We start from the raw sequence: 12,816 nt of genomic DNA, 5'->3' as shown, positions 1-12,816 counted from the left end.
TTGGAGTAAATGATGACAGATTTTCATTTCTGGGTGAACTGTCCAAAAACTATGTATGAACTGTACACTGTGTAATGTTTCTATTTTGATATCTACTGAATAATTTTATATGAAAAATCTGAAACAAATTGGTCACAGCAAAGAATATGAACCATAATAAATGATCATGAAGGCGACTATTATCATGTTTCTCTGTTTGAACGATGATCTATTTATAGGACTCATATCAGCTCCACTACACAAGCATACTGATAATCCGATCCTAGGCAATGTATCCACTCCTGACCTGTTCATTCGTGGTAATTGCCCAGTCCCTCATGCACATGATTTGGGCTAAAAAAAACACATGCACACTGCTTGACCTTTACAGTCAAGGCTGTAGAATCAAAGGTAATATTCTGGGATCGTCACCCTTTGCCCTAAAAACCATCATGTGTGCTTGCAAGCATCACTCACGTCAGCTCCACTGCCCTCCCGCAGGTTATAGGTGAGATCGTGCTGAATTTCACTGACAAACTTCTGGGCGTATTCAGGATAGAGGCGCAGAACTTCTCGCAGTCCCTTTAGGCTGATGTACTGCAGGTCACAATACGTCAGTGCTTTCACATTTGCGTTGGTCTTTATCACCTGCTCTTTCGTCAGTGAGTCCGATCCAATCAGGTCCCCCTTTCCTTTTTGAGAAAAGCATATAGAAGTTCATTTGTGGCTTACACAGGCTTTGTCATGCAAAATTCATAAGTATGCTTTTAAAGTTGCATATGCATGTTAGATCCCTCCAGTATTTTGTGTGAACATGTTCAGACAAGTAAACAAAGACAGAGTGTCAATCAATGCTAAAGTTCTAAGGAAAAACTCTCTGTTCTAGGTTTGAAAATGAGACACAGGAGGGGCACACAAGGCAGCATAGAGGCTAAAAATATATTCTGGTTTGGTGCCAAGGGACTATGAAAGCAGTGACAAATTCTGAAGCTTGCTGAAGTGTCAGAGCACTGCATTCTGGGAAGGCACACCGGTTGGATGCAACTGAGTTCAGCAGCGCTGGGAGAAAGATGGGTGGTAGACCATATGTGCATCTTTCATCAAGAAAGCAGGTGTGGTAATTATGCATGGCATGTGTGTGGTGGAAAATTGTCTTCGCATGTTTGTACTCTCACGTTTTCAAGAGCTCTATGTATCTTGTCTCTGAGTTAACATGACAGAACATAAGGGCTGCAGTTTGTTTTACATTTTTCCTTCAACTGGCCAAAGCACCTTACTTTCTTATTCCTCCTTTTTGTTGCTCTTTTACCCCTTGTTCTCTTCTGCTTCCCTATGTGAGTAAAAACATGACTGTACATTGACAAGCAAAGTAGCCATCTATTCTGTCAAAACTAGATTTGCAAACTAAATATCAATCAAAACAATAAGAACATATATATGGACGTTTTCCTGTTCTTGTAAATTCTTGATTTGTTAGTAGATCCAATGATTCCATATTTTTCCTAAAATGTTTACATGTGACTTTCATTAGGACCATGAAATAAAATGGACTATTCTCATATTTTTATGGATTTTTATGGAAGTTTTTTTTTTTTAAGTGTACAATCTTTAATCAAAAACAAACAAACAAACAAACAAACAAAAAAAATTATTTTTATGGCATGTGCTTCGGTTCGATGACTGGGTAATAAATGTTGTCCAATGGCCAGATGAGTTTCAAGCCTTTTCCTTAAGCAACCACTCACATGCAACAATCATCCACTCAGTTTGCATTGCCCTTTTTCTATAATCAATTCCCACCCCACATTGTATAGTATAGTTATATAGTTTAAAAAGTCATTTATTTTGGATATGTGCCACAATAGCAAAGAAAAATTTGGTCGCAATGCCTATTTTATATTGATTTTGTACAGGAATCAATTCACATTATTAATTACAGTAGCTGCTTATTAGCATGCCTATTATTAACATATTGGCGGTTTATTAGTATTTATAAAGCACATATTCTGCATGACCATATTCTACATCCCTAATTATAATCAATATCTGAACTTAACAACTTCTTTATTAACTATTAATAAGCAACAAATTAGGAGTTTATTGAGGCAAAAGCCATAATTAATAGTTTGTTAATAGTGACAATTGGACCTTAAAATAAAGCGTGACCTTGATTTTTTTAGTGTCATGTGCTTCTTTTCCAGCAAACCTGAAAGATTCACAGAAGCATGATTTTTATGATGGTTTATATATGGCAAAAAGCAGGAAGTGTGCATAGGATTGTAGCAAGAAAAAAAACTGCTGGTAAATTTAAATTAGTTTAAAAATACAATTAACAGGATTTTTTTTGGAAACAACACCATAAATATACATTAATGAAAAGAGTCATTTAAGATTATATTATAAATATTTCTTGTGGCTTTGGTCTCTAGAAGACATCATTAGATATGCAAACGCAGGCATGAATCACTCAGGATCTGTCATTGCTGACTGCATTTTGAAAGGTCAGTGGGAAATTGAGTCAAAGTTGAAAGTGTTTGAACTTTAAGCACCACGTTACAGAGCTTGACTAGCGTTCAGTCATTCTAACAGTCAATCCATAGAATTCAATGCATCAGGCAACACTGACATGAGCCACGTGACAGAACATTAACAGGAATCTCTCTCTCCATCTCTCTGTTTCCTTCTATCCTTGTCTCTATATCTGCTTTCCCCTCCTCTCTCCAAATCTCGTTCTCCTCACAGCCTCGATAGACAGTTCTACAGTGCAATAACACGTGTAATCTCATTGCGAGGTGACATGAGTCTAGGAAGCCATTTCATATCACAGCTTTAATTAAGACAATCACTCCCACTCCAACCGCAGCTCAGAGACGTCTGTGTGTCTGCGTGTGTATTGGTCTGGTTCCGAGAATAAGCGTTTATTGCTATCTATCTTGACTAATCGTTTACTTTCATTTCAAGCTTTCATTTTTTATCAGTCATTGCCAATTTGCTCTGTGTTTTTTTTTTCTGCTGTCTCTCTGTTTTCCTGGCTGTCCATCTGTCTGTCTCTCATTCTCTCTCTCTCCAGTATTCTCCAGAGCCTCCTGTGGATCCTCGGGTCAAGCTGTCAGATCGATAACGCCACAGGAAAGTGCCATTACTTTGCGTGTGTGCAGGTGGTGTGTTTTCAACATCAAACGCAGATCCTCCAAACACTGAACCAAATAGTCTCTCGGTGACGGTGAGTGGACGTGCATGGGAACACAGGCAGGCTATATATTTGAACCTGTGTGTGTGTGTGTGTGTGTGTGTGTGTGTGTGTGTGTGTGTGTGTGTGTGTGTGTGTGTGTGTGTGTGTGTGTGTGTTTGTGTGTGTGTTTGTGTGTGTGTGTGTGTGTATGTGTGTGCGCATTCATTCACAGCTCTGCTTTTCCTCTTCCTTTCAAGACATAATAGTTCAATCTTAAAAGTTGCATATCTCCTGGTCTAATGGTCCATTCACTCTCTGGAAAAAGAAACTGGAGATGTGAGATTTATATGAAATTTTATATGCTATAACATATATATGTAACATATACATATACATATACATATACATATACATATACATATACATATACATATACATATTATATTCTGAAGGAACATTTGACACCGAAGACCGGAGGCTGACAATTCAGCTTTGGCATCACACCCATAAATAACATTTTAAAATATAAAAAAAATAAATAAAATGTTTTATTATCTCACAATATTACTGTTTTTACTGTATTTTTTTTGTTCAAATAAATGCAGCCTTGGTGAGCATAAAACTTTTTTTCTGAAGCTAATAAATATATTATATAAAACATCGTCTAGGTAGGCAGCTCACTAGGTTTTGGAACATCTTTAATATGCAGAGTGAAAGAATTTGTCTGTCTTGTTTTTTATTTCCTCAGTATGGCATGTTCTTTTGCCCATTCCTTGATTCACACATTTTCCGTGTGTGGAGATCTAGGGTTCTCGCCTTCACGTGTCAGCCTGTATGAATAGTCAAAGCACTTTAATAATGCATTTACCATCAATTATTAAGTGTGTGAGAGAGAGGTGGATGTGGCCTAGCGGCATGCCAATATTTGATTTGATCAGAGCAATAGAGTTCAGGCATTTGGAGATAAAGAGACCCCCCCCACACACACAGGAACCTTTAGCTCAGCGAGAGCTCTGGCTCATCGTTTACTGTGACCTTTTGAGAGCCTTTATTTCCAGATTAACTGTAGCCACTGTACAAGAGGGGGTTCGGATATGACAAATAGTTTATTTATGATGGAAAACTGTAAGCATCTGAATTATTTTTTGTCCTTTGGTATGAAGCAGCTTTTAAGGCCACTTGCCAAATATGAATTTTGTTATCTTTTATAAATTGTATAATTCAGTACAAATCATAGCATGCATTATCAATGTTTTTTTAAAAAGGTCTGGCTCAAATGAAGGGTCTAAGAAACAGAGTGTGGGGATGTGTGTTGAGCAGCTGCTCCACACTCAGATGAAAGAAGAAAAACACAGTAAAAGTTTCATAGTCCATCTATGGTCACAGCTGCTGTCTTGCAGTTTAGTAAAAAAAAAAAAAAAAAGCAACAGGAGACAAAAACAGAAAGGAAAGGCTATGGCAAAGAGGGTCCTGGGTGACTAAACTAAAAGAACACAAAGAGGCAGAGAGAGACTACAGAAAGGATGAGTTCATTGAAATCCAGTCCTAATACCCTCAAAGGCATACGGATGATGTTTGTGACAGCTCTGCACTAATACATCTCAAAGAGCACAGCATTTGTTCATTACACTAACCTATACGGCACGCTCTGGTGCATCACATTAGATAAGGATTATGAAGAAATCCTTGGATTATGAAGCAATGAAAGAGGTTCTCCCTGTTCCTGTGTGTGTTTGTGTGCCGCAACAAACACTGTGTACAGTCTCTGAATCTAAAATACATATTAATTTGACATTTGCATCTTCTACATAACAAAACCTTATCCCATTCTTATACCAGAATATCTTTTTTGTTTCATCAGGTTTGGAACAAGGGTGAGAGTATAATGACAAATTTATATTTTAGCTATCATTCACATTTAGGTTAGGAGATGCTTTCTTATCCCAGCTGCTTATCAAGAGTCCTTCTGCTAACAGCTGAAGGCAGTTTTGCCTGCTGTTATCTTGCTTCTAGAAGCTTCCCAGCAAGGTTTTTGGGAGGCCATTGTGCTGTGTACAGCTCCCATAATTCCTTTCAGATGAAGCAGAGAGGTGATTTTCTTTTAATTAAATTATCCACAGACTTGGTTTATGGCAATGATTTCCATTTGAAATAAAACCCTGGGCTTTTCTCTTATTTTAATTTTTTCTTCCATTGACTTGTTTTCCCCCCTGTTGTTCATATTATTATATGCATGTTTATTAGTACATTTGTATCTATGGGCTTGTAAACTGAACTGATTACTGCTTCATAACGCACTGAATGGTCCTATGCAAAATAAGCCATTAGGAATAGCAGACAGTAAAGGCTATTTATCACTAATGTATGTATCTCTTGTGGCTACTTTCAGAACCATACTTTTATCTGTTGATTTATATTTCAATTCATGTCATTTCACATGAGGCACAGACTTTCTGTTAATGAAATCAGACAATTTTAATATATAGACTGGGGTTAGTTGTCACAATGGCTTCAAATATCTAGTTAAAAATAGACAGTCATAGGTTAGAATATTTTTGTGATATTTTACTATGTTACATTTTCTGTTTTGATGTTTCATAATCTTGCTATTTGAAATATACTATTCTCAAAACAGTCTCAATATATGACAGGTTAACTTGGACCCAACACGTGTTAAGGTTATGTTTTTTTTTTTGTTTGTTAGTTTTTTGGCAGTAATAGCTAAAATGTACAATATCTCTTTGTACACATATATAAAAAAAACCTGCCTTTCAAAAATAAAAAGAAATATTCACTTTGAAAGTATGACAAGTAAAGTAGCTCAGGTGTCATTGCATTTCTGCATCATTAAAATATTGAGTATTTATCTAGTAGATGTCCTCATGGAATACTGATCATGTGATTCACAGAAGAAAAAAGATATTTACATGGAAGTTATCTCTGATTCTATTGTTATTTGTCATCAAAAGTAACTTACAGGGCAGTTACTGCAGCAACCAGTAGGCTAAGTGCCTCGATGAAGGACACAATAGGTCATAAAATTATGAATTCTCATGAATACTGGATTTCACATCTGGGCTGCTTGCCGAGCTCATTAAGCTCTACAATACCATAAAAAGCACTGACCTTTTCTAGTGCAGAGCATGGAGAGATATTCATACATTTCCAAAGATTTAATCAGAAAACATTTCATTGTTAACTCATGCTTGACTCAAATTTGAGTGGCTACACTTTATTTTCCTGAAAATTACCATATGCATCAGATTTCCATGTACTGTATGTCAATATTTTTCTTCATATACAGTAAGTACAGGAGTAGTGTGTCTGTTAGGAATGCGAATGTAAGTGTGGGAACGACAGATGGAATAGCAATTATAGACTCAAGTATATGTGAGCTGGATTGCTAATGTCTCTTATGGCATGAAAGTACAAGGTATGTCAGGATGCAGGATTCATATTTATACCAGCTCTGGGCAAAGATGTTCTTAGGTTAGACAACTGGTCAAACACAACATAGCCAATGGGGAAAATTAGGAATTTGTAGGTATCAGATGCTGTTATAAAAATGCTGCCTATACTGAGAAAGCATTTTAAGGGATATTTGCAGGCTGAAATGTACGCTGCCTTCTAAGATATGCAGGACATATTTAAAGGGACATATCCACATATCCTTTACAAGTTGTCATACCAGTTAAGAGAAACAAAGCTTATGAATGTTTCATTTCATTCGTTTGAAAATAATACATAAAAAAAAAGTTTAATCCAAATAAAATTAACTATTTTACCCAATTTGGGTATGTGGGATGTATTTTTTTATGTTCTATACTATACTAGCATTGTGTTGTTGGCTTAGAAACATGCTAAACTCAAACATCTCAAACTGTGTGTGAGTCAACAAGTCTCCTGTGTGCTTTGAGCATTTTGTGTGTTAATAATATTGCTTATATTGGGCCTGTACAGTTCATGGTAAAATTATATAAATTTCATTTAATTTTATTTAATTTTATTGTATTTTGGATGATAAAAAAACAGGTAGTGTAAAATCTACATCCTGAATTTAAAACCTTCATGTTGAGCATGCATGTCTGTCACTACAATTTCAATTAGAATGCTGCCTTAAAGGGATAGTTCACCCAAAACTGAAAATTCTGTCATTAATTACTCACCCTCATGTTGTTCCAAACCTGTAAGACCTTCGTTCATCTATGACCCTGCACAGACAGCAAGGGAACTACCATAGTCAAGGCACAAAAACGTAGTAAGGACATCGTTAAAATATTGAGGGTCAGAAAGCTCTCAAAAATACCTTAATTTGTGTTCCGAAGATGAACAAAGGTCTTACAAGGTTTGGAACGACATGAGGGTGAGTAATTAAAGACAGAATTTCCATTTTTGGGTAAACATTCCCTTTAAGATGTGGTCACACATTAGTAAAATTTATGTGTAATTTTGCAGCAAAAAGGCCCATTGTCATTAGTGTTGCATTAACACAGAAGTCACTTTTAAACCAAGCAGCATTCTATTGGTCAGTGTGAATTTGTGTTACCAACTTGAATACAAGTAAAATCTGTGTGGGGATTTTTTTCACACTTGCGTGTAGCTCCTGACTGCACAGATTCTGACTAAAATGACTGTTTTCCGCAGGTGAAAATCGCTGAACAATGGTAAATGTAACTGCACATTTAGAAGGTAACTGCTTAGACAGGCAGCTCACTATGTTTTGGCATGTCATGTATTGGCAAGCACATTAGAGAAACCACACATAACCTCATCATCAACAGTAGCTGAATCTCGCAGATAATATATGCATTAATATGCATAACAAAGGAAGACAATTAATGAGAAAATGAAGCCAATGAGCCAATTGTGTGTGTGTATAATGGGGGGAGGGGGATAGTGACTGTTCAATAGACTTGAAAATTATATGGGAATCCTCCCTCGAAACAATAAGAACTACAGATAGCGGGAGGATGAGATTCATTGAACAAGTGTGTGTTAAGGTGCTTTAAAAGAGCCATTATTTAGCTCATTTATAATGTCTGCTGTATAATGTCAGAAATTATACAATGATATTAATGGATAGTGTGTGTGCATGTGTGGGCAGTTTTATTGTATTGGCCTGTTTCAGTATCACACAGGAAGCACAATTAATAGTGACAGGTAGGAGGAATTTAAATGGGCTTTGGAATTGCTGTGAAATTGTAATATAGGGGCCACTGAATAAGCCAGCATGACTGACACACAGAAATGCATTTGCATGAGCTGTATAGTGATAGAAATTACTTTTGAGTCTGAATGTAATTTTTTTGTTTGTTTTCAGTTTTCCACAGTTAACTGCACATATTTTACCTGGTTACCTTAATCAGGTAAGTACGTATAAAAAGTGGATCATTTTAGTGGCACCAAATGGAATTGCAATCAGTTTTTTATAAGCCAGCTGCTGTAGTGTTTAAAACTTGTTTAAAACACAATATACAATTTGATTGTGTGTGTGTAGGGTGAATTCAGGTAAATTGGGACACATTTTCCCATTGAGATGACTAGGAAAAATGGCCCAATTACCCTAAATTACCTCCTGAACCCTACTGTTTGTGTGTAAACTTACCCAGTATAGCCAGCACAGTGTTGTCCTTGAGCACTTCCATGGAGCCTGAGCAGACAAAGTAGATGGCCTGCAAAGCGTCACCCTGGCGAATGAGGAACTCTCCTGGAGCACAGAAGGAGGTTTTGATGATGAGCGACAGCGAGCGCAAGCACCCTCGACTGGCCGACTCAAACAGAGGCAGCTGGAGCAGCTCTTTATTCAGGTGCATGGCAATGTCTGCCCGCAGTTCATCTGGGAAGTCCTTTAGAAGCTGGGAGAGGACAAAGAGATCTTTTATTTGAAGTACTTGCACTTACTTTTACTTCTCATTCTTGAAAAGCATAAAAACTTTCTATTTATGGTTGATCGTCAAGGAAACAAGTGCTGCAAAGAAACTGTAGATCAGTCTTCTACTTAGACTTTAATGGGAGGTGGTATTGATATCAAAGCAAAGAGACATTTATGAGTTATGTAACGAGTGTTTTGAATTGTGCTCATTAAATACATTGTGAGTGTAAGATGAAATCTCTTGTTTATGAGCAGATCAGAGTTACGGATGAGATAGTGAATGAAAGGTTAATGGAAAGAGAAAATAAATCAAATTATAAAAGATATGAGGTATTATGAAACAGAATGAGAGATAGAAAGAGAGTATGCTGAAGTAAAAAGCGAATAATAAAGGATAATACGCAATAATATAAAAAAGAATCAAATAACAACACCAATAACAACAAGTACACCAATAATAAACAAAAAATATACTAAACAATTGTAAAAAAAAAAAGCAACAACAACAAAAAAAAAATACAATTAGCATAATGTAATTTCATTACAAGTGCTTATCAGATTTCCTATATTTTGGCCTGTCAAAATAATGAATAAAAAAAGAACCACCATAAAAAAATTAAAAACACAAAATCCATTATCATTAAATAAAAAAAAAAAAAAAAGGTCATGAAATATTGAATTAATTTTGTCAAAGTAGCCAGGTTAAAAAGATATTTTAAAATAACATGCTACTCTGTACTCAATCATTATGATTTTACTATCAAAATAGGATCAATAGGATTTTGTTTTGTTTTTGTTTTTGTTTGTTTTTTTGGCCAGAGCAGGTCAAACAGTTACTGTAGATCTTTAATTACATATTATTTTTTTCCCACGAAAAGAGGTATGAGTGCACCTCAGAAGAGGCACATTCTGAATACAGTACATTTCTGTGTCATATCAACATTCCCTAAAAAAAATCACATTTTATATTCAATGAATTCTGTATATTTAATTTTGATGTTTATCTAATGTCTATTGCTGGAAAACAGAAAATCGCAAACCCCATTGAAAAATAACTGAAAATTAATCAACTCATACAATAGTTTGACCTCCTGGGCTTGAAGATCATCAACAGTTTCTGAATGTTAACTGACTGCTAGAGGGAAAAGAGAAAGAAAAAAAATAGCTACACTACTTGTGAAAAGTGCCAAGAATTTAACAAGTTCAGCAAGTGTCAGAGCTACTGATCCTCTCAGCATCAAGAAACCAAGAAAACCCAACAAGTGTTCAATGAGTAGATCAGAACAGCAGTTCAAATGTAAGCCCTACATGACTGAGCATATTATCCACACCTACAGCACAATTGTTTGCGCATGATTTATAAATTGTGAAATTGTTTTGACAATTCATTAATTTGTGCACACATATTGTTGAAAGTATATGTAAAAGTACTACCTCACTGACATCGATGCCATTGTTGACAGACCATGTCGTCTGAAAGCACTCCAGCATGCGCTGCGCGAGGGCCTTGGGAAGTCGATGCACACGGATGAAATCTTTGAGGTCTTTGGTACGAGTGTGATAGAGCGAGCGGCGGGAGTACATCCTCTGGATAATGGCCGTCACATTACCGAAGACTGCAGCGTGCATGAGTGCTGGAGAAAAACACAATAAACAAACATTCCAGGTGAATTACAGAGAGAAAGCAAGCCATTTACACATGGTGTTAACATGCATCTCCAGTAGGCTAATCACTTTTTATCAGGCAGTTGCTTAGCAATTTAGTCACACCCAGCTAACAAAATGTAAAACCATGTTCCGTTGCAATGATGGACTTTCCTTCTATGTTGTACATCAGGATGCATTCAAACAATATCCAATCTTTGTGATGGCCACTTGTGATCCGATCACCCGAGACAGATTTTATCAGGAGTTAAGTCATTTAAGTGAGAAGTGGATCAGTTTTAACATCTAGCTCCAGCCTGTTTTCTCTATTGCTTGATCTCAGTGTCAGTGGACTGCATGCTAATGATTTGCAACGCAAATCCTTTTCAGTTTAGTGTCCTCTGCATATATTATATTCAGTGCAACTGTTTTCACTCCACCAAACTCTATATCATCTATTATTTATTTAACATCGTGAGCTTTGCCAACATGAGTGTAAACAATCAAGAAGGATTGGAGAGTACTCATGGAGTGCTAATTGAAGTCTACATAAATTGTTGCGGAAATTGCATGCCGCTCTTCTGTTCAAGAACTGCGCTCAGCATAAGTGGCTGCACCTGGGTTATGTGCCTTTTGAGTGCTTGGATGAGCTTTGTGATGAAATCCATGAAAATCTTCAAATTAGGTGAAATACGGCAACAGAATTATTAAAAGCTAATAAAACCTGTTTTAACCACCTGATTCCTGTTGGAAGGACAAATGAGGTATTTTGCTGAATTGTCTCTCCAAGACAGGAGTGAGATTGTATGGAGACATTTTTTCTTTATTCTTTATTCTTATTTCAGTGTGGTCTCAAACTGTGCACCCAGTATGAACTCAAACATTTCTCATAAAATTATTCCAATACCAAATTATCTGAGCAGTGGTTGGCACATGAATTTTACACCTCCTTTCATAAACAGAGGTACTTATTGAAGAGGCACTTCAAAAAAAGGCTTATTCCTCAAATATTGTACACTTCAGTATCATTTAATATCAATATTGCTTAAAAATCTAGTGTTATATTTTATACATTTTGTATAATTAATTTGGATGTCTAGATTATGTTTCTTTTTTGAAAATTTTGCACACAATTTAAAATAAAAATGGTTAGAACTTCGGCAATAGCAAAATTCCAATCTCCAAAGAAAAATAATAAAAAATTAAACAACTTGTACAGTAGTTTGACTCCCTGAGCTTCAAGATGATTAACAATTTTTCTCCCTTTCTTAGATGAATTATGTATTTAATTTTTACTTATTTATTCAATTATTTCTCTTTTTTTTCTTTTTGTTTATTTTTTCCTTTCTTTCTTTATTTTACTTCTTTATTTTTATTTCTTTTCCCCCCTACCTTTTCCTCTATAAACATTCTGCTCTGACCATCTACAAAGAGGCTGTTCTGCATATATATTAGGAAAAGCATAATAGAGATATACACATACTCAACACAGTGGTCACATAAATAAATAGTCAAAAAATAAATAAATAAATAAATAAATAAATAAATAAATAAATAAAATGATTAAAAATTTCTAGTTTAGGGTTAGTGTTAGGGGTATGTTTAGGGTTAGTATAAGTTGACAATAAGTTGACAAAGAAAGTGTTAGAAGATATTAAGCAGACAGTCTACTAATACTCTACTAACTGCTAGTTGACATGTAGTTGCAAAGTTACTTACTGTTAGTAGAATGTCTAAAGTGGACTATTGAATTAAAGTGTTACCCAAATTTGGTCCCAACTGAATTTTATCATGTGGACTTTGTATGGGGAAAAAAAGACAATTTTTACATGTTTTACATATTTAGAGTCATGTAGGCAGAATTTTCATTTTTGGGTGAAACATCCCTTTGAATGAAGCATAACTGAGAAGTTAATTAAGTCTAAGCTAAAAAAGCTAAACTGAGCTAAGCTTAGCAAGCTGAGAAGTAAAGGATTCCTCTGGGATGGGTGGTAGACATCATATTGTAGTCTGGGTAATATAATAAACAATATGCTTACTTGTTTGATGTAATTATGGTAATTTTTAGGCATGTCAGTGTTCCCCAAATACCCTCAGTGTGCATGATCTCTGTGTTTGGGTAGGAGCCCAGCTGTCAGCTGGCTGGGAC

General features: G+C 35.8%; 1 protein-coding gene across 1 annotated transcript in view; it reads right to left on the bottom strand.

Moving 5' to 3' along the window:
- The window catches only part of kcnh3 (potassium voltage-gated channel, subfamily H (eag-related), member 3), a 103,753-nt gene that overhangs the window by 9,830 nt on the left and 81,107 nt on the right, over window positions 1-12,816 (bottom strand). The window contains 3 exon segments of the mRNA XM_042731138.1: window positions 457-671; window positions 8,757-9,006; window positions 10,458-10,657. Of these exon segments, the coding sequence (XP_042587072.1) occupies window positions 457-671; window positions 8,757-9,006; window positions 10,458-10,657 (665 nt within the window).

This window comes from Cyprinus carpio, chromosome B9 (assembly GCF_018340385.1).
Source record: "Cyprinus carpio isolate SPL01 chromosome B9, ASM1834038v1, whole genome shotgun sequence".
Lineage (NCBI taxonomy): Eukaryota > Metazoa > Chordata > Actinopteri > Cypriniformes > Cyprinidae > Cyprinus > Cyprinus carpio.
Note: the sequence above shows the minus strand (reverse complement) of the source record. Positions and strands in the feature narration are given on the sequence as shown.